Consider the following 24169-nt stretch of genomic DNA (forward strand, 5'->3'; position numbering starts at 1 on the left):
AGAAGAATCCTTTGAAACATGGAAGGATAATTACATGTTGGACTACAATTATTCCCTCAATTAATGCTGACAAAAAGTAGTGAATTGATATAAAATATGAAAATGTAAAAGCTACTAGATACCAGGAGTCATGGAATCTCCTGAGTTGGAAGTGACCCACAAGGATCATCAAGTCCAACTCCTGGCCCTGCACAGGACACCGCAACAATCCCACCATGTGCCTGAGACTGTTGTCTAAAAGCTCCCTGAGCTCTCTCAGCTTTGGGGCCATGACCACTTCCCTGAGGACCCTATTCCACTGACTGACCACCCTCTGAGGGAAGAACCTTTTCCTAATATCCCTCCCTGACACAGCTCCAGCCGTTCCCTCAGGTCACACAGAGAGCAGAGATCAGTGCTGCCCCTCATGAGGAATTATTGAATATTTTGATTTATACTCTGTGAAACTACATAAGCTCAGAGCATGAGGCTGAGGACTCTTTGTGCACCCTGACAGTCACAGCCCAGCCCTGGGCCTCTTGAGCTTATCAGAAACACTGTCTGTTCCCAGGGACCAACAGGTGACTAACGAGCACCTGTTTTTTAACAAGCAGACTTGGAAACTCATTCTTCTTGCCTGAATAACAACCCAAGTGGGATAATATTTTTGCTACTGAATCTTCAAAGAGAGTTCCTGATTCGAACTGTAGCCAGGCAGAAAATTGCTATGACTAAAGCTCACTCTCTAAAAACCCTATAAACAGCAGTCCAAAGTGAGACCCTTGGAGCTCTTGCTTCCCAGGAGGTCAGAGAATGTGTATGTCTCAAACACTGATACCGGATGGCTGTGGAGCCAACCAAAGACTCCTGGTAACATCTAAGGACTGTTGGTATTAACAGCCCTGGGACAGCAGGAAGTGCCTCTGTGTCCCAGGCCCTGAGGCTGCTGCCCTGCTCCCACCTGCCTGGGCCCAGTCCTTGTTCTATGCCCAGGGCCCCACTCCAATCCCAGTCCCATCCTGGTCACGGCTGCCCAATCCTAGTTCTATGACAAATGCTCAGGAGCCCACTCCTGCATTCTCTCTCCATCCTGATCCCAATCCCAGTCCTGGTCCTATGACCCATGTCCAGGGCCCTGCTCCAATCTCTATCCCGATCTTGCTCCTGGTACCGATATATGCTGTCTGTTTGAATGTATTTTCTTAAATAAAGTATCCTAAAATCTTATGCCTTTATCTAAATCAAATCCTGTTTTTTGTTGTCTAAACTGCATCCAAGAGTTTATCCAGATCAATGCTCTGTTGAGTAAAATGTCAAGATACCATGTTTCTTCACTCACACAAACTTTATCCCCAAGTTATTATAAAACTGTGGTAGTCAGTATTTCCTATCTTTTCTTCTCTACACAGAAGAATCATCACCAGTTCGGAGGAAAGTAACTGCAGTATTAACCAAAAAAATAACACATCACTCAAACAATGCTGGATCTGTTTGATTGTGATATACTTGAAATGTCTAACATAGTTACTTTTTTGACACTTTACAGGACTGAGATACTGAAGGGAAGGAGAAGCATTTAAAACATTCTTAATTCCAGAAAAGGAATAAAAGAAATTTAATGAAAACAGATCGATTTCTAATCATCACCCTTCCATTTTAGGAGCAGAAATTTGTTTCTCAGCAAATCTCTTTGCCAACTGGTAAACAAATCAGTAAGGTTCAACACTCCTAAAATGAAATATTCAGAGATTCTTCTGAGAAAAGTAACCTATAAACCTGCAAATTCCTAAAACATAGCTAACAAAGCCCTTTAGCCACTACAACAATTCTTTATTCAAATGTATTATGTTTATACAGAGAACTTACCTTCCAAATAGAACACCCCCCCTCACAAAAGCTATCAGCTGTAACATAGGAGGCATTCAAAATATACTGCTACAGGAAAATACAGTATAGTTTTCAGAGATTATGATGCTACAAGAACATCAGGCATATATAAAACTAGCTGAAAGAAGATCTATCATTTCTCCACCACACATACACTTGCAGTAATCACTATAACTTTCAGCAATTTGAAGCAATAGCATGTTATCACCTAGTCAACATTTCTCACACATATCAGGAAGAAACTGTAAAGTTCAGAAATGAAGTAGAATAAACATTCCAGAAAAAACCCTGTCTCACTCACTGTTCAATACGTGGGGAGAGGTACAGCTTCGGAAAAACCTGAGTAGCTTCTGCATCCTCAAAACTAACAGAGAGAAGTGCAACATCTTCTCCAGGATCTTCATTCACATCCTGTACATAAAAAAAAAACAAATAAAAAATAAAATGGCAAATAACAAAAGGAGTACTTATAAGCTTGCAGATAACAACTAATAAATCAAACACCAATTTATTTAGGAGATGCTTAAGTGAGGAATTTAAAGTGTAACCATTATAAAACAGGTTGCAGATTTATTCTTTCTTATTATATTAGTACTTAAAAGTACTAATTATTTTAGTGATTTCTTTAAAATATAAAAATAAAATTACTGGATTACTAAGTATGCAGTAGTGTAATAGCTCTCCTTCAACTATAAATTTCAGTAAAGATACAGATTTCATTTTTAGGAATTTCTGGTTTAACACTAACATCAGATGCAGATGCCAAAGAATTTTTTAAAATGTTATAATATCACCGAGTTATGACCACAGATTTTATATTTGTTATTTTTCAAAGTAGTATATGGTCAACATTTTTTTCTGTATTAAACTCCTACTTATCTTTTGGACAAAAAACACTTTGGCAATCAGAAATTTATATTTAGAAGTCACTGTCCCCAAGTTTCACGCAAATTAAACCCATGCATTTCTTTCAGCAAAGACTACATACTCCATAAAAGTACTGTAAGAAAAAGAAATCTATGCTAAATACAAGTCAATGCATTCACAGTTGAGGCTTTCTTTATATCAGAACAACCAGTTACAGCTTTGGGATCATCTAGAACAAATTGTTTCTGGTTAGGACCTGACAGCCCTCCAATTCATAAATCACATACAGTACAAACCAGTGTATTTCTGCTATGCACAACTTCATTTAAGCTCTTAACCTCTACGTAGAAAGTAATGTTAGTGGTGCAGTCACCTTCATTGACAGCAAGTAACATGGTGCCACTTGCTGCTCACAAATAAATCCTTTCACATGTTTGTGCATATGCACACAGCAACTTGCCAAGATGCATTTGTTTTCATCCGTTTTGTAAAATTACGAGAGGAAACAGATAACCCAGCAAATATGTGCTGAAAGCAGAATCAACACGGTGCAGGGTGCCCTGGTATGCTCTGTTCTACAGGCAGCTGTGAGGAAGAAACATGCAGACCACTTAAATATTGTTAGGAGACCCTGCCCTACCTGGGGAGAAAAAAAATTAAAGTGACTGCTGAGTGGTTTCAGGAAGGCAATCTCGTGGCATTTGAAGCTTTGGCAGGACTGAAACTGTTAAAGTCCAGAGAGACTTGCTGCATACCAGCTATTACGTGCAGAATACAACATGCCAAGAAACTTAGTGATAAGCTGCAGGGAAGAATAGGTCTTAAAAAAGCCTAATTGTCTTAGATGAAAAATGAGACAGAGCTGACAGTGTTTTCTTAAATTCTGCCTTGGTGTGCAGCTCGCTTCTGACAGCTGAAAGAAAACTGTACTTTTAGAATTGCCTGTGAAACGGTCACAAGCACGCTGTAGCTGGAAATCAGAATAGTTTTAACCTGAATTTGCAGGACAACACTCTATGTGAGTAGTGAGGACAAACAATAGCTGTTGTCCTGTTGGGATACGATCAGTTTATGGTTGGGATTATATGACATGGTTCTCTGTAACTGCAATGGACAGGATCTCGTGACCCAATATGTTCCCTTAAGTGTTACGTTTTCAAATGGTATTATCTTCTACACTAGAAGAAACAGAATAGTTTACAAAACCTTTATCAACAAGACAAATAACAACAAAATATATGCAAGAGTGCAATTCATCCTGACCTTTCCCCCAGTATTTTATATATTTCTATCATTAAGGAAAAAAAATAAGGAACAGCTTTCAATCCTGAAGCTGAGTATGGCAGTAACTGGCTTTTCCCCATTAATTTTCTAATTGTCAATCAAATGAAAAGAACTATTAAGACAGATTAAACTAATGATTTAAAAGATTTTATTTTAATAGGTATTCTTCAAGAGATGACAAGTACATATAATGGTTAGGTTGACGAGAAGCTTAACGCGACCCAGTGACGTGCACTTGCAGCCCAGAAAGCCAACTGTATCCTGGGCTGGATCAAAAGCAGTGTGACCAGCAGGTCGAGGGAGGTGATTCTCCCCCTCTACTCTGCTCTTGTGACACCCCACGTGGACTACTGTGCCCAGCTCTGGGGTCCCCAAGAAAATAAAGATATGGACCTGCTGGAGTGAGTTTAAAGGAGGGCCATGAAGATGCTCAGAGGGTTGAGAACCTCTCCTGTGAAGACAAGCTGAGGGAGTTGGGGCTGTTCAGCCTGGAGAAGAAAAGGCTCTGAGGAGACCTTATAGCATCTTCCAGAAGCTAAAGGGGGCTACAAGAGAGCTGAGGAGGAAACTTTTCACAAGGGTATGTAGTGACAGGACAAGGGAGAATGGCTTTGCATTGAAAGAGGGTAGGTTTAGATTAGATATAAGGAAGAAATTCTTCACTTTGAAGGTGGTGAGACACTGGAACAGGTTGCCCAGAGAAGCTGTGGATGCCCCATCCCTGGAAGTGTTGGGTGTCCCAGACTGAATGGGACTTTGAGCAACCTGTCCTGTCGAAGATGCCCCTGCTCATGGCAGGGGATTGGAACTAGATGATCTTTAAGGTCCCTTCCAACCCAAACCATTCTGTAATTTTGCAATATAATACATCCACTTCTGTGTGTATACAGCTCTTCCAAGACCATATTATTTTGTTCGTAATTCTTTTCAAATAATTTGTTTTTACAGAATAGAATCTACATGCATTTTACAACCTACATGGACAATAACCCCCTTATTTAGATTTGCATTTATGATTAGTGCTTAAGTAGATGTGCACACATAGTTTGACACCATGGAGAAGACCAGTTTCTAGAATACTATCAGGTGCTTACTGATTACAGAAAGTCAAAACAAGGAAAAAGAAAAACCCAACTCCAAAACAGACTAGGTGAACACCACTATAGCATCCATTATCACATACAGTAATATTACATTCTATTTTCTACACTCACTAGTGGCTTCTTTAATATGAAGATTCATGCCAGTGGAAAAAAAACACACAACCACATAAATCATCATTGTATGTGATTTGCATGTTAAGCTGCAGTAAAATTAAGTGTGTAGTAAGAGCAATAAATTGAGACACGATCTTTTTCCATTTACAAAAATACCACACAACAAACACTACTGCAACTCTTGCTGCCAGCAGAGCACTACATTATGTTCATACAGCTACTATCCAGTGCAAATCCACATTAAGAAATTGGCATTCTTCTATAACTGCCACTTGTCAATTGGATGCATATTTGCAGCCCTGAGAAATGAAAGTTGTAACTTAAAAAAGACCCAACCCCCCAGCATTCCTGTAGGTTTTAAAAGATGCAGTGCAGTAACACCATGAAACTGCTTAACCTTATTGCTCAGGTGGTTGCAGATTTACAACAAACTCCCTTCTATCTGACACCATACCATTTATTCCTTTCAGACATTGTTACTTTTATTTATGCTTGGCAGAACTGCATTCAATGCTAGTATGTCTGTTAAAACTGTCGTTTATAAAACTAAACCAAAACCACATGTTCTACAGATAAACTGTGGAAAACTTTTCAACTAACAGACCTTTTTGATGTTGTCTGTGCCAGTTACAAATTAACTCCTTGAGCTATCTCTCCCTTGGTCATCTCTAAAAACTTGTCAGTCATTAGGTGAGAAGATGAAGCCTTCTACTACCAGGCAATGACATTTGCCCAGAACAGGGGCTGAGATCCTTCCATTACACCAAAGGGTCCAAAGGCAAAGGTTGTTTTAATGCTTCTTATCAAACTCTGCACCAGCAGCATCTTCCCTTTTCCCATTTCGGAATGCATATTTATATAAAAGAATAGGCCAGATTTAAATAGAGTAGCAAAGTGAAAATCGCCTCTATTCTTGTTTTTCAGTTGGCTTCATAAGAGAGAGTGACATCCAATTGCTTTGCCAATATTAGCCTCTTTTAGGAAAAAAAAAAGAGGCTGTTGAACTAAAGTCACATTTCATTTTTTAATATTTAAGTAGCCATGCTTCTTCTCCTTATAATTTGTATTTAACTCACAACACTTAATGCTAGATGATTTTATTAAACAAATTAATTTTATTTTCAAGAAAAATTGATTTTGTAAAAATTAAGTATGGCAATTTTTCTATAAGTGTTAGATGCCAAGGTTAGAACTGCCATAACACAGTGCCATTTTATACTCACAGAACTTTTTCCACACAAGGCTCTACAGAAGGTATTACTAAAATGACTTTAAACTGAACGGAGAACACATCCTGGGCCACAAGAATGTTGAGGTTTAAAATCTGAATATAAAAATGCTTGAGATCATTAGTTAAGCACATGCTAATGCACACCTTTTAATTTTTCCACAACAGTCTCACGCCTGATAGTAAGAATACCCAACTTCTAGTGTTGGATTTTTTACACCACAGTGCTCTAGATTTTCATAGTGCCTTTCTGCCATCTTGCTACTATTTATTTTTTTTTAAATAATCTTTTCCTCATCTCAGAAAATGTCCATTCAAATTAAACAGGAAAAAAAATGGATACACCATTTAACACTGAAAATAAATAGTTTTCTTTCTCAAGAACTGCAAGAGGTTTCCCATGTTTACAGAGTACTTTGCACAGGGGGGATTGATCCTTGATTAAACCTCCAAAGCAATGTGGTGGGAAAAGAACAACAAAAAAAATCTAGAAATTTTCAACCCATAATCTTTTTTTCTATTGCAGAAATCTAGCAACAATTTACAAGAATAAATAAAGCTTTTCATAAACAGAAAGCTCACGGTATTTGATTCTAATTTAACCTCTGTCTGCTTAGCCAGTGCAGATAAAAGGTTCATCAAGTACATATTTTCAAAACTCAAGAATGAGAGGCCATGTGAAAATATAAATGCAGCACAGAACACGTGAAAATGGAAGCTTAAACACATTTAGAATTTTTTCCCCCAAAATACTTCCTGAAAAGACTTTGGGTATTACAAAACCCCAAAGAAAAACTTAAAATTCTTCTTCCAATTGTATCAGCACTGTCTAAACAATCATTTGTTAGTTTTCCATTCGTATTAATCTCAATTTACATTCAAATGCATTCTTCAATGTTTACAGCTGCTCCCTTTGCAAGATACTTAATCTTTTTACAAAGTTAGTATGAGTTGTTTATGAAAATTATCATCAAACTCACTTTAAATACACCATCCAAACGGCATTGTTTTCTTGTATCCTACCTACTGTAATTGAAAACTGGGAATTTACTGGAACTGACAATTTATTATGAGTCAGATGGTTGATAGCCAGTCCAACCAAAACATCTGCTCCACACAGTCACAACTGCTATAACCCATTTCCTCTTGTGCCTGGAGTCCAACCAAGTTGTACATTACAGTTCCTTTGCCTTAAAGATGCAGACTCTGGAAAATCAGTCATTACCTTTTCTTACTTATCAACAAAGAACTGCCTTGCAGCCTCTGATTAGAGTATACTTTTGAGAGGAGGTATTTCTGTATTTGGCACACAAGTGCAATTCCCTGCACCAAACAGCAATGGATAAAGCGGTAAGTACCCTAGTCCTATCGTGGGCAGCAGCAGGACCTGTCTTTCCGTGGAAGTGAAAGACTTGAGAGGCAGGGGGCATGAGACTGGAAGGAGAGCGTGCAATGGACTGATGCATAAATCAAGGACATGGCATTAGGAACTTGGTTTAGCGTGAGTAACAAGAATGAGAAGAAAAGAAACTTAGAATTTGGTAGAAAGGATGGGAAGGTATGTGCAGGAAGAGTACTGGCATGCTTTGAGGAGGACAAGCCGCTTCTGGCCTAGGGGACTGTAGGAAATGAGACAAAGGAGTTGGGCTTCTGGAAGGGCTCTTAAGTTGGTACTGCAGGTACACACAGCAATTGGTTTGGGGATAAAACTGAGGGAAGAAACAGAACACAAACTGTTCATTCAACCTACTGGATGTTCCTTTGAGAAAGGAGATGGCACACAGAGGGCTGATATTGCACATGCCTCCCAACAATATGGTCAGGCCAAATCTGCTTCAGGAGGTTACCAGCCCCAGCTGACTGCTCCTACCTCTTCCTGGAGGTTTCTGACATCTCACCTCTCACAACTCCTTGATAATTGTTTTTGTGGTATGACTAATCGAAGGAATGGAAAACTCCAACAAATGGGGAAGTGATTGCTTAAAATAAGCAATGAATAAACTCAATTTACAACTTAATGATGTAATGCAGCTTGTGGAGGAAGGTGGAATAAAAAAGCAGAATATGGAGGAGAACAGTTGACTGAGGAGACATTGATCTTAGCACAAGCTGGCTGCAGATGCTAAATAGATATTTTAACAGACACTTACTAGACTATGGTACCACTGAGCCCTACCAAGTTAGTCAGCTTCAGTGAAGCTGAGCGCAAAATTCCTATTTCAGGATCCTTTCTGGAGAAAGAAAGGTCTCCAGAAGAGAAATGCATGAAAATAACATGCATTCAGAAAGGTAATTTATGTTAGGGTAAAACTTATCCCATGTAATTCCATGTGATACATACCTGTAACATACTTATGAAAACCTGATCAGAGAAATGAACAATAGAATTTGGTTTTGAAGCTGAAATGGGAATTGCATCAGAGAAGAATACATAACACTCGTATACTATGTTTGTTTCATTAGTACTAACAGGCTTCTTTCATCACAAGAGTTAGAAAAGTTTGGCCTTTTCCCACCGAAAGTCAGAGTGCAATAACGTGAAAAACAACTGTCCAATAAAGCACAAGAAACTGTTGCAGTTTCACTAGCAGTTTCAATACAAGCAGTTACATGTTCTCCCAACTTTTTCCCATATCTAATGTTTTTAGTGTTTGTTTGTTTGTTTGTTTGTTTTTTTTAAATAACAAAACACACTAGGGGAAAGCAGGCTAAGGAATGTGAAGTGGCAAACGAGACTGAGAAATCTGCTTCACTCTAGGGAGAATATATAATTATTCCAGGAAATTCTTTCTCCTGTCTTCCAGGAAACCCACCAGGTCTGATCAAGGAGTGCTGATTCTTTAAATAGGATCTTTAATAAAAACAAAGGCACTTGCATGCACTGCCCACTGCCCATCAAAGCATTCCAAACACACTCCCTCTCCCAAGGTAATGCAGCAAAACACTCACCTCTGTCTGGGCAAAGCTCACATTTGAGCTCAGCGTCACTCCTAATTCAAAAGTCACTTAGTGAAATCTGAAAAGTAAGCTTCTAGGACAATATTCTGAGTTTTTTTAATTAAGCAAAGTAAAAAAAATAAATATTTACTGAGCATTAAAATTATCAGCAAGACCTCCAAGTATACTGTTGAACACTGATAACTGAACATGAAAACAATGGATGTTACACAAACAGTGCAACATCCCAGGGTTTTTTAATTGTCATTGTTCAGGTTGTTTTTTTGTTGGTGGTGTTCAACTTTTACACAGGAGCCTGTTTTACCTATACTACTTTTTTTATTATGGTCATGGCAATGTACGACTATTTTCACAATATGATTGACTGTTAGAGTTAGGTAAAGAATGCTGTTAGGAAAAGAAACAACAAATGGTTAAAAAGAAAGAACAAAATTCTTGTCTGTGAAAATACATGCTAGATTCACAACTTTCAAGATTAACATAATTTAATATGATAAAAATTAATGCAGTTTGACACTATAAAAAGTCGCAGTGACACTTTCAGCACAACAATACCTGTTTGCTTAGGTCTGAAAGACAATCTCAGAAAACAAGGCAGATTTCTTCAAAGGTCAAAAACACGTTTTGGCAAGTTTGGAACTCTACTTTGAAATAAATAATTTTGGTGTGGCACAGTATAAAATTAATAATGGGTGCCATATAAAATTAATATTTTTGAACTGATTTCAAGCAAGCTAAAATTTTCTACACATTCATTTTAATATGCAAGAGATACAAAATACATTTGCAAGCAAGGATCATTCTATCATATTGACTGAATCTAAGTCCTCACTGAACAACTGTATTTATTAGTTATGTTTTGATGACAGTATAGTAGGGAATATTTAATATTTTTAAAAGAGATGATATGTAAGATGCTCATGATCTTAAATTTCAACTCATCCAACAAAACTTAAGTATAAGTACATTTGCTCCATATACTCCAATATCAGGTAAAACAAATAAGACTAAAACCCAGCATTTACACAGTTTGGAATGTATCTGCAAGTGAATTAAAATTTAAATTTAAAAAAAACCCACAAAATAGGAAGAAATGTTAGAAATCTAATTGCTGGGTGGTAATCTCTGACCTGATTTTTCTGTGCATTCATGGAAAAGCACTTTTCTTTCCTCAATTTATTGAACACTACAGAGGAGTACTGCTTAATTTTTGTTTTGTTTTCTTCTAACCTGATTTCTAAGCAGAATGCATAAGTCATGAAGTTATAATAAAACACTACATTTTACCACTAAAAAAAGTTAACCTGAAAGACACCCCCACCCCCCCAGTTCCTCTGATGAAGTTTTGTAGGCAGGAAGGAGATTCCAACACTACCATATCTCTCCTGGAACCTCATGCAAAGCACCTTGAGGTTGACAGGAGCACCCTGCCTCTGCCAGCACCAGCTGATAATGGGATGAACAAAGTTTTCAGAGACTGTAAACTTAGGTTTTAACTGTTCTTAAGGAGTGAGCAGTGGTTGCATCCACTCAAACCAAGCTAATGTTGCCGTGGCTTGACAAACAGCTTTTTGTCTGTAAACCAAGGGAACCACAAAAACAGTTCTTCATGATCAAGCTCTTATTTATTTTACCAACAAACACTCCAGTAAGCTACTTCAATGGCTACTGGCAGAATGAAGAGAGCACAATTTGAGCAACTGCATGAGAATTTGGTTGTAAGGATATGTTATGCTTACTTATAAGCATGTATCCTATACAAACAACTCTTCAAAGCTTGATTGTAAACAAAAATCGACTTTTTTACAAAATGACTCTATGTATGGTCAACATGCTCTGAGCTCCTTAAAAAGTTATGTTAGAAAGTTATGGGTAAACAGCAAGCAAAGGACAAGTGGAATTAAAATTAATACCAAGACTAATAATATCAGCATCCTAAATCAGGAATCATCTGGACATCTGGGTGAAGCAGAGAGAGTGAAGAAAGAAGCACTTTACTCTGTTCATCTGGGCTTTGCATATTAGCGACAGACCCATCAATTCTGGGAAGCATTACATTCAGTCACATGTATTTATAGTTCTGTATGCATTTTCAGTGCATGGACAACTCTTTTCATCAGTGTTTTAAATGCTTGCTACTTGAAATTTTTATTAAAGAACAATTCAAGATTTATGATGTAGTGATATAATTTATTCTAGGACTGTCTGGGTACAGACACTATTACCTTGTCATGTGCCAAGGTATTTCCTTGCTAACAACAGTCACTGAAAGGCATTTACTTCACACATATCTCTGCAATGCTATCTACTTTTTACACTTTGAATACTGAGGAGAACTGTGCTAAGAACGATAAATGCGGATCAGCATCCACCTTTGAAGGATTCTCATGTTCAAAGACCATGAGACATGACAATGTTTTGTGTATCTATCTATCTAGTCTGAACTACTTTAAACACTATAAAGTGCATTTATAATATTTCCAAATGCAAAAATACATTTTCGATGCTCTCAGAAATGAGCAAATAGAAATAAAAAGAAAACATAAGATACTTTCCATTTAGATGACTGCTTCCTAAACATGTGGTTATGATACATTTTTTTAAGGTAAGCCCTGTTTTTAAACTTGCTTTCCCAGATAAAGATTTTGGTACACATGAAACTTGGAATTCAAATCCCTGGCTTTCATCAAGACTCGAATCTCTCAAGCCATCTCTTCAGATGACCGGACTATAATTTATTTAGAAAGTAATATTTGCATTCTTTTCTCCAATTTTACTGATTTCCCATCTCTTTAAAAATAGTAATGTCATTGCAGAGGCCAAAGAACAGTCAACTCATATCCACTGGAACCCAAAATCTCCTAATAAAAGTCCAAATACTTAACTAAAGGACAAAGAGACCATTAATACAGTTCTAAATAAAATAATTTTCCTGCCAAGCCAATTTTCAAATTGCCAAGTACAGCTCTTCTATACACGCAAATTTATATTTTATGTATGTAGATTGACAAAACAAACAGAACAGACTAGTATACAGGGCTCATGACTGAAAGAAGATTCAGGGGTAACAGTTACATTTGGGAAGACTGTAATGTATTTGTGTAAGTAAGGATCTGAGGTACAGAGCTCAGTCTTAGAACAACAGTATGACTCTAACAAGAGTATTACTTTAAAGATAATGAAATAGCTCATTGATACAATGAATAAATCTCAACCAAAAAAGAGAGTAAAAGTTAAAATACTGCAAAAGAGACATCAATCAAGTATTTCTGTAACCATGCTGTGGTTCGAAGTCAGCATAAGCATTTATTTCTTAAATCAATCCAACTTTTTAATAAAAGCTTTTCCCCCACTCTCCACATATTCTTACATGTTTCTGATTCAGTGAATATCTCTGCAGAATCAGAAATACTATAGATTACATGGGTCACAACAAGAATGCCGGAGTAAAGCCATATTCTGAGCTACAGCTTCAGTGAACCAGGAAGTACCAACAAGATTTCACAGATGAAAAAGTGAATAATCAACGTGTAAGGTAAAAACAAGCAAAGTTGAACTTGCTCAGTGGTCTAAGTTAAACTTGCTCAGTGGTCTTTCACCACTACAGCTTAGCTCTGTTGACCTAATTTAAAAATATGAAACATTTTGTTTTAAAAGAAAGTGTCAGTATTAGAAGTATTAACTATATGAGCTGCTTTGTCAATTGCTGCTTCCTGAAAATAACAAGAATGTTTTTTATCAAAGTCCACAGGACCTTTGATGCACAAACTGTTATTCTGCATTCCTGTGTCAAGGGTATAATATTTGTATTTCTTTTCCAAAGAATTCTATTATCCCCTTGGATCGTTATTATATTTACATCTACAGGATCTTAAAATGAGAGTGTGTGTCTGTGTGGGGCATTCTCTTTTTTGGACAAAGAATATGGAAGCCAGAGCATCCTGTCCCCCTTGAGCCTTATTTACAAACAGTCATCTTTCCAACAAACTACATTCTTGGTGTGCACACAAGTGTAAATGTATACAGATGTCTCAAAGAGTAACAGCACATTACTGTAATAAAAATAAAACTTCTGCAGTAAGAAGAGAAACACAGCTTTTCTTCTGCATTTCTGTGAAGGTGGATCCTTATACACGTTATAAGCAGGACACTGTAATGAGTGATAAAAGCTTTAACAGGCAAAAATGGTTGTGACAGCTGTCTTTCAGGATTCACATCTGTACTGGTATGTAAATCAGGTGCATAATGTGAGGAAGAATTCACAGGTGTAGTCTCTGTTCTATGTATAATAAAAAAAGGTTACACTCTGTGACAGTCTGTGTCAAGAGAGGTCTTTGGAACTTAGAGTGTGAGACAGTAACCCCTGTACTTCAGCATACTGCTTGGGTTAAGGCTGACTCATCTGATGTTGTTTACCTTGCCCAAGACAGTGCCTGAAACATGGGGTGTCCAGTTCAGATGTAGTCCCACTGAATCAAAGTTGTGGTTGCTAGAATAATACATCATGTATTTCCAGATGAAAGACTGACTCCATCACTGACATTTCCCTGATTACTGACTCAGAAAAGATCACCAGATCTTTCCCCCTATCTGTTCCATCAGTGCATCCATCACCAACTCAGGATAAAGAATTTGGAGAAGTACAGTTAAACTCTTTTACGGTGTCTGGAGCTGTGTTTCAATGCAAAAGATTAAGGTTCAAAGGTCACTAATATACTACCCTTGAATTTTCTAAGTTTTTCCACACACTTTCTCATATTACCTGTTCCAAGGTTCAGGGATAATTTTCTGTAAAGGTAATACAAGTTCCAATGCTGTCACAAGGCCCCCAAACCCTTGCATATGCTCAACAGCTTCAGTACAGCATCCCAGCATGCACAAATCAACAGGGCAGAATATCCTCTGTTCTTGGCCAGATATTCAGCTTTCTGACCATAAAACTAAGCACTGTATTCTTTGGCAAGGTGGGTGATCTCATCACACACAAGCAAGACTTGGATCATCACAATGGAGTTTGAACTGGAAGTTTCTTACCCTGTCCTGTAGGAGAGAGCATTTAATTGTTACATTTTACTTTTTTTTTTCTTTTTTCTTATCTTTAAAACACTGAATTTAAGAAATTGATTACATTCTTTTCAGAAGTTTTCTGAAATAATGCAAATTTGATGTTCAAACTTCACAACTGATGGGATTTGCTGGATGGTTATTCACTGAGTTTCACTCTGCAATTATGAACAGTTAAGGTTTCATAGGGGACTGATTGACAACAGTAACTCTTCTACTTCCCACTTCTCCATGAACCTCAATTCCCCTACAGGCATCAGTTTCAAAATAACGTAGTCCTTTATTTGTGTTGTGTATGTACACCTATAGTGTGGCCCACTATGACACTTATTTGGGGAAAAAATATTAAGAATTTTAAGGAGAGCTTAATAAAGTGCAAATTTGGAAGCCCTTTCAAAATAGCATAAGAAAACCAAAGTAACTTCCAGCCAAAAACCAGAGAAGCCAATACTTAAGATGTCATTGCAAAAAAAAGAGATTAAACAGATAATGTTAAATAATAATATTTAAATTCCCATGTACATTATTAAACTGTAAGACTGTAACCATAGAGCCTTTTCTACTAAGAAGCCACTTGGAAAACAGTTCTGTTTATCAGTGACAAAACTGCAGTCAACAGCATTTTAAGGATCAAGGGAGAGGGAAGATTCAAGTCACACATATTCTGGTAATTTTCTAAAATTGCCAAATTCAGGTCAGTTTTTCTAATTAATCCTGCTACCATCAGCAACTTGATTTTTGCAAGTCTATGTAAAATTCTACCGTATTGATATCTTGTGCAAAATTCCTCTTTTTTTTAATCTTATGGCATTTATCTGGAAATATCATCTTTTACTTCTACAAGTAAAAGCTAGAAGCCTATTCTATCTCGCTGTGTTCCAAATATTAAGACATTTTGGCACACCCTTTTCACTTTGTAGTCACAAAAGTCACAAAAGCAGTCACAAAAGAAAACCTTCACAGTAGTCACAAAAGAAAACCATCTACATGCACATTCTGCCCCAACCCTCACAACCACCCAGTACATCAATTTTTACATGTTTGAAAATAGAGAAATATACTATAGAATGAAAGAAAAATATTTTAAGCTAGTTATCACCTCTAGCTTCAAATAACTAGGTTGAGAAACCCAAGTTTTAGCCATGAGTCTACTCTAATTAAGACTGAATACATTAAAAAACCCCCACTAACTAGTAGCAATATGTTCCTTTTAGGATCTACAACAAGTCAGTCAATCATCAGAGTCATAATTGAAACAGCATACAACATCACATCCGGAATCCCAGAACGAGCTCTAATGTGAGATCTTGTAAACTATAAGGGAACAAGAAAACTTAAAAACTGTGAGTGTAGTAATAGAAATAGACTGTGATAGACTGTGTATTAAAAAAAAAAAAATAAAAAATTTGGAGGTATCCATGAAGCATGTGAATATTTTGTCATCACAAGAAAAGGAACCATTAGGCATCAATACAGAAATCCAACAACATGTTACTTTTATTTTACAGCTATGCAAAGAATGGACCTTCCTTTTACATCAACTCTATAGTTCTGCAATCTATGCTGCGGCCCGGGTTCGATTCCCAGTCGGGGAAAAACTCCCCCGGGCAGATGGAGCTCGTCAGCCCTGTAAGGCAATCCATCTAAGAGGTCACTCTAAACAAACCTACGCTCTAAGGACCTCACTGCCACTGTCCAAGCTTGCTCGGCCCCGGCGGATGAACTTTAGGATTAAAGGGTGGGCTCAGTTCAGCGCACGCTGTGTCTCACCTAAAAAATCCACTGCGCAGGCTCGAAGGGTTAATGACCTTTCCCAAATCTTCGCTCGCGAAGACTGGCCATACATCTACATATCCATAGGATTAATCAAAAAATTCTGCTAGCAAAGTGATAGCCATATGTTTCTGTTGTGTGCAGTTCATCAGCAATATTACACATGTTTCAGTGAAAATTTTAATAGACTTAACTTCTTCAAATAAATCTATCTGCATTTTCATTTACACTTGTAAAAGCAAGGACAAATAATCAATTTAATGACTTGCTTCAAAAACTGTTCTAAATTTATGGTTACATCCAATACTCACCTAGACTTGAAATCCAATAAAAGTCACTGTAATCCTAGCATCTCTGAAAACAGTAAATCCTGGAAAACAAATCAGTCTATCTAGAAATACAACCTCTACTCACAGTAGTTTCATTCTACAATATAAATACAGCTTCACAGAGTTAGATATACAGGGAATGGACTCTCATTTTTAGTTCTGCTGGATACTTATTTCAAAGGTGTAGCTGTTTGCTACAGTAAAAATTACCATATTTTGCTTACACTATTTTCAAACAATTCAAGAAATAGCACTGACTGCAACTGATGGTAAAGTGTCCCACAGCTGAGTATGTTCAAGAATAGTATTTCAAGAGAAGATATAACAATTTATTAATCTTTACCTTCCTTTGCACAATGTTATCTTCGCAATGATAAGCTCTTCAGACATAGCCATGGCTGACATATACAGGTGCACCTACGCATATGTACATGTACAGGTTCTTTTAAGAGAACTTATGCTCTAGTTACCAGATGGCCACTGCAGTAATTAGCTCAAATGAAACAGAAGTGAAGATCCTTCCATTCTCTCACTTTTTTGCTGCTTCATTTGGGATTCACACTACAGTCTTGCCAAGTTCTGACCTTTCAGCCCAGACAGTTACTCACGTCATGAACACAAACTTCCCATTAACTATGAAACTCAAGAGTTTTCCCTCTCCAGGCAGCATCGGTAACTGCTTGATCTGCAATAGAAGCTACTCCTTCTACTTATACTTGACACTACAGCAATCTCCAGAAAGCGCTGTCTCGACCAAGTCTTGATTTCTCTTGAGTGGTCCCCAGACTCTGCGAGCAATATTAAACAGAAATTGTTAACTATTCTTCAGAAATAACGACTGTCTTGGCTTCCTGTGAACACATGCTTTTTAGCCCCTACAGTCTATGTCAACCAATATGAAAACTTCTAGAGTCTTCAGAGTTTTCCAGCAGGTCTGCTTCCAAAAGTACTTTGCCGGGTTTTAACACTCTCTCAATGTTATCCATGGCAATATGTATACACACATTAAAAGAAATTTTCAATATTTTCCTTTTCCTCCCTAATCGAATTGTGCCATTTCCTTTTGTCTTCCTCCACATTCAATTCCTCACTACCTTAAACTAACTGAACGACTTCTTAAAGGTTTTTGTTTGGTTTGGGGGTTGCTTTTTTAATATATTATTTCCATGGCATAGGCCATATTTCTTGAAACAGATGTTTCAAATGTTTCAGCCCTTTCAGCCCAAAATACAAGCTGGTTACTCAAACATATCCATGTTGGTTTTCATTCAGGACTACAGCACTTACTTGACACTAGTTCCTCTTAAGGGTACCCTATGTCCAAACAGATGTGCTTATGATAAGTGGTTGGTTGGTTGTTTTTAATAAACATAAAACAGATATCCTTTTCCATTAGGATGAGTCAATACCTGCAGATTTGTATCTCTTTTCTTCCCCCAAAACTTTCATTTCATTCATTCTGAGATCAGTTTAAACCCCACCGCATTAATCAAGGATAGAGTGTTCCCATATTAAGAGATACCCTCTGCAGGTATTTTTGTATCTATGAAATTGTTTCCAAGATGCTTTACATTAAAACTTTAATCTTCACAAGATTACTATAATTATTAGTTTCACTGTAATAACTGGGTTTGTGGCAACCACATGCTTGATGCTCTGTTGTTAAAAGAGGAACAGTCCCTTTTATAAGTCTTAACTATCTGGAAGGCAGATGTATAATGATATATAGGAAAGTCCAGAAACAAAATTAAACATCCCAGGGGTTTTTCCTAATATTGTTTGCTTTGTATTCTAACAGACTCATTTTTTATAGCTCTCACAAAAAATTATCTTAGAACAAGAAAAGGAATTAACTGAAGGGCATTTTTTGCCATAGCCAGTTTCACTGTGGAACACACTTATTTGTGAGAAACAGTTATTTGAAAAAAAGGGAGAACAGAACAGACACACTCAGACAATATAATCACTGATGCCACATTTCCTTAGGAAACTGATCTAAAACTACAGCTAAATGAACAACGTGCGTTATCTGAAATACAGTAGAGAAACCCCTGACGCAAAAATGCATAAAGAATTCCTTCATGGAAATGTGTTCAGAGGATGTCAGCAGTACTCCATTCTTTCTAGAAGTTATTTCCAATTGAAAAGCCATTCTTGAGAAGGAAAAATGTAAGTCTATGCTGCTGAACAGGCAGATAGATGGCTGAGATGCCTATTATAGATATTTGCAGCAAGTCTATGATATGTTGTACTTAAAGTTTCATTAGCCTAAAAAGTGGAGGCTCAAGACCAATGGTGAAATGACTGTTGTTCATGCAGCTCCTCAGACAAAGTCATCCATCCACTTTCTGAGAAATCAGTTTAAGACAAAATGTTGCCTTGATTAATAGAAAGACGAAAAACAAAACAGGAGGTAAGTCTGTAAAAACTCCTCATGTGAGAGAGATCAGAATTTAGATTACTCTTCCTTGACTGAAATTATTTTTGAAAATAGAAAAACTGGACATCTGTTAGGGGAAGGAGAAATAAGAAATGCAGAGTGGGCACAGACACTTCTAGTGCTCATCAGTTCATAATGTACTCCTTGAACAAAGCGGATGAGCTCTTACTGCTTGACGAATAAAATGAAGATGATACTGCTGAAAACTTTATTTAAAACCTACTTATGCTGGTGATGATCCACACACTTAGAACATTCACTACTAGACCGTAGCAAAAGTGCTACACCTCATACAATATTTCACAGACTCAACAACTGTCCCTTTGTTTCAGTTCAAATAAAATGTTTTGGTGCACTGTTCGTTAACACGAATAATACAATCCTTTCTTCAATTCTGAGAAACACTTTGTTTCACTATGCTTACATGAAGGGACCTTTCTCTTTCACTGGAAAAGGCTCCCCATGTAAGTGGTCACAGCACTAAGCCTGACAGAGTTCAAGAAGCATTTGGACAATACTCCCAGGCACAGGGTGTACCTCCTGGGGATGGTCCTGTGCAGGGCCAGGAGTTGGACTTGATGATCCTTGTGGGTCCCTTCCAACTCAGGATATTCTGTGATTCTCTAAATCCCCATACTTTGTGACCTGCTAACTTGACTATACAAAAAGCACTGGTGGACTAATTGGCAAGAATATAGAAAGGTGTTTCCTTTGAAGATCAGAGATGCTGTATCAGATTAGATTTTAAAACAGGTTAATTAAGAGGAAATACTCTGCTGAGTCTTCATGGTACAGAAGCTCATTTCTAGTTATATTCCTTGAAATTTCCATCAATTTCATACAAAATACGAAGTGATGCCACTCTTCTTCTGTGTTTTCAAAAGCAAAATGCATTATTCAGGACAATAAATGGGACTACAGCTTACTGTAATAACGTGGTAGACCAGTCATATAGCGCACTGACTTTTCAAGTATTTTTCAACATTTCAATATTTCAACTATTTTTCATTTATTCTGTGATGCTCACGATCAACTACATCAGCTAGGAAAAGGTTTAATCCTTAGAAGAATATGTACATTCCCGGTGACTTAAACACTGTTCTTTAATCTAACATAGTAAAATTATTGTTAATGCCAAGTCCAATAGGAGATCCTTTTTCTTGGCTGTAATTCTACAAGGAACTTAGGTAATGGAATGAAAAACTTGAGCTTTAAACAAGTGCTGGCACAAACCTAGTTGCAGTAACCAGAGCAACCTTAAGCAGTGTTGTAGTTACCTGATGTCTTCTCACTCAACTACCTTTTTATGAGCCTTAGGCAGTTTCTGAATATATATCTTTGCACTAATTCCCACTTAAAGTTGGATTTAATTAGATAAATTTAGGACATTACAGTCCTCACCACAAGTGATGTGCAACATTATTCTAATGAAGAAGTTTAGTAGATATTTGCCAACTTTGACAAAATCTTTGTTAGTGGATATCAGACACAGAGTAAATACTGATGTTTAATTTCACTTAAATTATAAATTATGTCACTTCATATATTTTGAATCAGTGAAAAACTTCTGTCTGCCTTCATATTTTCTCAAGACCTAACTTCTGGTTTTTTTAAACAAGGAAAGTTAAGTATCTTCCATATTTCAGCACCTGAAAAAGTAATGAAATGTGATCTGAAGGTACCCAGCTGTGATATTGAGAAAACTAAGTTACCCTCATTAATTATTAAAGAAAAGAAAACTCAACAAGAAAGGTAACAAACTTCTGACACCACCACCAACAGTAAGTTAGCCATGAGTAAGACTGATGTGCATTGGGACCTACGGTGTTCTCTGTCTGAAGACAGCACTGAGTCTACAATCAGAAGATAAACAGGTCTTAGACAACATAGAGCTTCTCCAGGCATATAGAAAATTGCAAGGACTTTGCCAAGAATATTGTAGACATGATTAAGATACCTTCCAAAAATGCTTCTGAAAGTCAAGAAGCCTCATTTATTATGCTTTTCACTCAGATTAATTAAATAAATTTCATATAAGGAAGGTTTTGTTCTCATTGATGTATTGGGGGCTTAGCAGGTTCCAGCACCTTCAGAGCAGGTAAGGAAGAAGACGAAAGCCACTGTCTTTAGAATAGCAAGAAATACTGTGGCATTAACCAACCAGACCTCTAGTGCTAAGGGTTGAGCTCTGTGTTGAGAAAACTTGGCTAAATAATGACAGGTTTTGCTGAAGTGACACCGAAGATATCAGCAATCCAGACACTGGCAACAGGCAGCTCAGCACTGGGAATATCAGTGCTCGTGTATTGAATCATGTTGGTATCATAAAATTTCATTGATAAGTTTCTTTCATAGAGTTCTGGATTACACATAGGGCAGCCAGAAGAAGACAGAAAGAACTGAGCCAATTCCTCTACTCAGGTTTGGTTTGATCAACCTGATACCTCAACACCTTGAGCTGCCATTTACATCTAAAGACCTGAATGCTCCCTTACCAATGAAGGCAGGAAGACAATGACACCTAAGTCGCACCACTGAAAGCCTATTTCATGTTAAATGAATTTGATGCATGTCATTGTTCACACAGAGAGAGCGTAGAACATAATTTCTTCTGTTTCCTTTTGACATATTGAACTGACATCAAATAGTTTAAATAAAGCAGCACATAAGCATTTGCAAAGTACTTATCATTCAAAATATCTGTAATCTTAAATTCATAAATTCATGCCCCTTTAAGCTGCTAGTGGCAATTGCAACTATTACTTAAAATGGATTAAAACAGTATTTAAAAGATAACCTATGACTAAAGCTAAAAATGTTTAAAACAATCACTTATAACCTTTTCAGTTTGTTTGAAATTAATAAAATTGCTCATTTCCTCTCTACCTCCAACACTGCTGTATCAAAGGATATTACATGAAGACTTAAAAACATCTACTGAATGACAGCTCCCTAAATTGCATAAAGTTCAACCATGATAAACAAATACTCAAATGGACAAAGATTAGCACATGGAACAGCTTGTACTCACCTATTAATAAATATCATACTAAATTTAGGTTGACAACCACAACTAAATTAGCAGACGAAGCAATTATTGTATTTGATACTCCATGGCTTAAAAATCATAACTACTGGAATCTATTTCTGGTCTGTCACTACATGACTAGCAAAACATCATACACCCATTTCCCAGTTTTAAAACTTGGAGATTGATATATCTTATCAGTGATGTTACAGGGCTTAAGTCCATATTTCTAAACTGTTAGATTCTAATTGCAAAGTTCTCCATCAGTGCTGCAGAAAGGAAACCCATTAATCTCAATTCCTTTAACTACCACCATCTTTGTGAACAAGAAAAAATTTCAACTCGCAGAAGCATTTCCACTATCAGACAGCTATCACTGACACCATAAAATTCTTTTAATAGTAAATGAATGAAACAGTAATTCTTCTGATGAGCCGAATTTCAGCCTGATGCTTTTATAGGAATAATAAATCTCTGAAAACAGGATTCATAATATTCATGCAGAAATATTGAGACAAACTCAAAACTATTAATGGTGCAAAATACACCACTTCAAATGCTTTCACCTGTCTAAACCAGTTTTGCTGCTTTGACACACCTACAATTCTTGTATATATTTATCCCTCTGAAACATAGAACAAGCACATAACATAAAGAGGCCTTTATACATAATGCCATATAATTACCCTTCACGTTTCAGATTGTTTGAAAATCTGTGTTTATGAATGTAGTTCTGTGATCATGATCCTATTGACCTCAATGAGGGCAGAGTCCACTTCATGGAATAAAAAACACAGTCTCTTAACTGGCCCAAACTGCACCAGTTGGGCCAATTAGACCAGCCTTTCTATAAAGGTATCTGAAATATTTGTTTAAAAAAAAATGAACACAACTTGTTTCACAATAGGAGACATAATACTTCTTGCCTTGATCACTTTATAGCATCATAAACCTCTTCTTTTTTCTAACACAAGCACAGGGAAGTGAAACTACTAGCTAGTCCTTTCCCACAGTATGAAGTGTAAGGAATATTTCTTTACAAAACAGGGAAGAAAACCCACTAAGCATGAGGTACACACTTGCTCTTCACTCCAGCCAAAACTTTGGTTTAAAGCTAGAAATCAATTCTTTTTTATGGTAGTTTGGTATATTAGTGCTTCCTTGTTTCCAAATGACTTCATTCTCATTACTGAATAATCAGTTACTCTGGTTATTTGTACTATTATTTTCAGTATTTGTGTAAAAAACACTGAGAAGCAAGATTTACTGAAGCCACATCATCATTCCAAAAAGTTATATGGCAATATATATTCCATACTGTGTAATTCTCTATAAATGCATTGCTTTGTAGGTGTTATTTTATTGATTAAAATCTATGTTATACATTCCATATTTGCAACACATCTAACTTTCTACAAAACACACTGTAGGAAAAACACAACAGAAAGAAGTAAACTTTATTCTTGTTGCCCTAATCCTTTACAGAAAATAATAATAAAAAAAGACAAACAAGGAAAATGAATCCTTTTACTGCTCTGAAATTAAAAGCACACGTTAAGCACAAGCACACTTACTGAAAAGTTGTCTACCTGCTTTTCAGCATGTAAATGCCTTCAAATCCCTGGAATAGCTGTACAACCAATAATTTGTTAAGGAAACAAATTTAAAACTGCAATAAAAAAACAAAACTTTGTATCAATTTGGAACTGTATCCACTAATAAGTTTTAAATATTTCCCCCTCATTTTACATATGAAAACTCAAGAGATTATGTGACTTGCTCTCTCCGCATCAAATCGAATCTATTTAAGAACCTCAGTGGAAACCAAAAGAGAATATAATATCTGTGTTTCCCAATCCTTCATGTTGATACCTCACCATGAGATAAGGAAAGAGAAGACTCTGATGCTCACTCTGCAACAGCGGCTTTAAAGATATTAGTATGTTTTGTCATTACAGAGAATGACGTGTTGCATGCTTATGTGTAACATACCTATCTGTGCATCACCCATGGAAAGAAAAGAGCACAAAGGGCCCATACTGTTCTCTTATTATGCTCAACAATTTTGGTCACTTAAAGGTGAGGTTGAGATTAAGAATTTTGGTATTGCTGCTA

The 24169-nt window shown here is 36.8% G+C and overlaps 1 protein-coding gene across 2 annotated transcripts in view; it reads right to left on the bottom strand.

Annotated features, from left to right (window-relative positions):
- The window catches only part of BRE (brain and reproductive organ-expressed (TNFRSF1A modulator)), a 171188-nt gene that overhangs the window by 76247 nt on the left and 70772 nt on the right, over positions 1 to 24169 (bottom strand). For both annotated transcript variants that reach the window (XM_017834239.1, XM_017834238.1), the window contains one exon: positions 2168 to 2277. In XM_017834239.1, coding sequence (XP_017689728.1) covers positions 2168 to 2277 — 110 coding nt within the window. The remainder of the gene's footprint in view (positions 1 to 2167; positions 2278 to 24169) is intronic.

The sequence above is a fragment of the Lepidothrix coronata genome, unplaced genomic scaffold, assembly GCF_001604755.1.
Source record: "Lepidothrix coronata isolate B3197 unplaced genomic scaffold, Lepidothrix_coronata-1.0 Scaffold230, whole genome shotgun sequence".
In the NCBI taxonomy this organism is placed as follows: domain Eukaryota; kingdom Metazoa; phylum Chordata; class Aves; order Passeriformes; family Pipridae; genus Lepidothrix; species Lepidothrix coronata.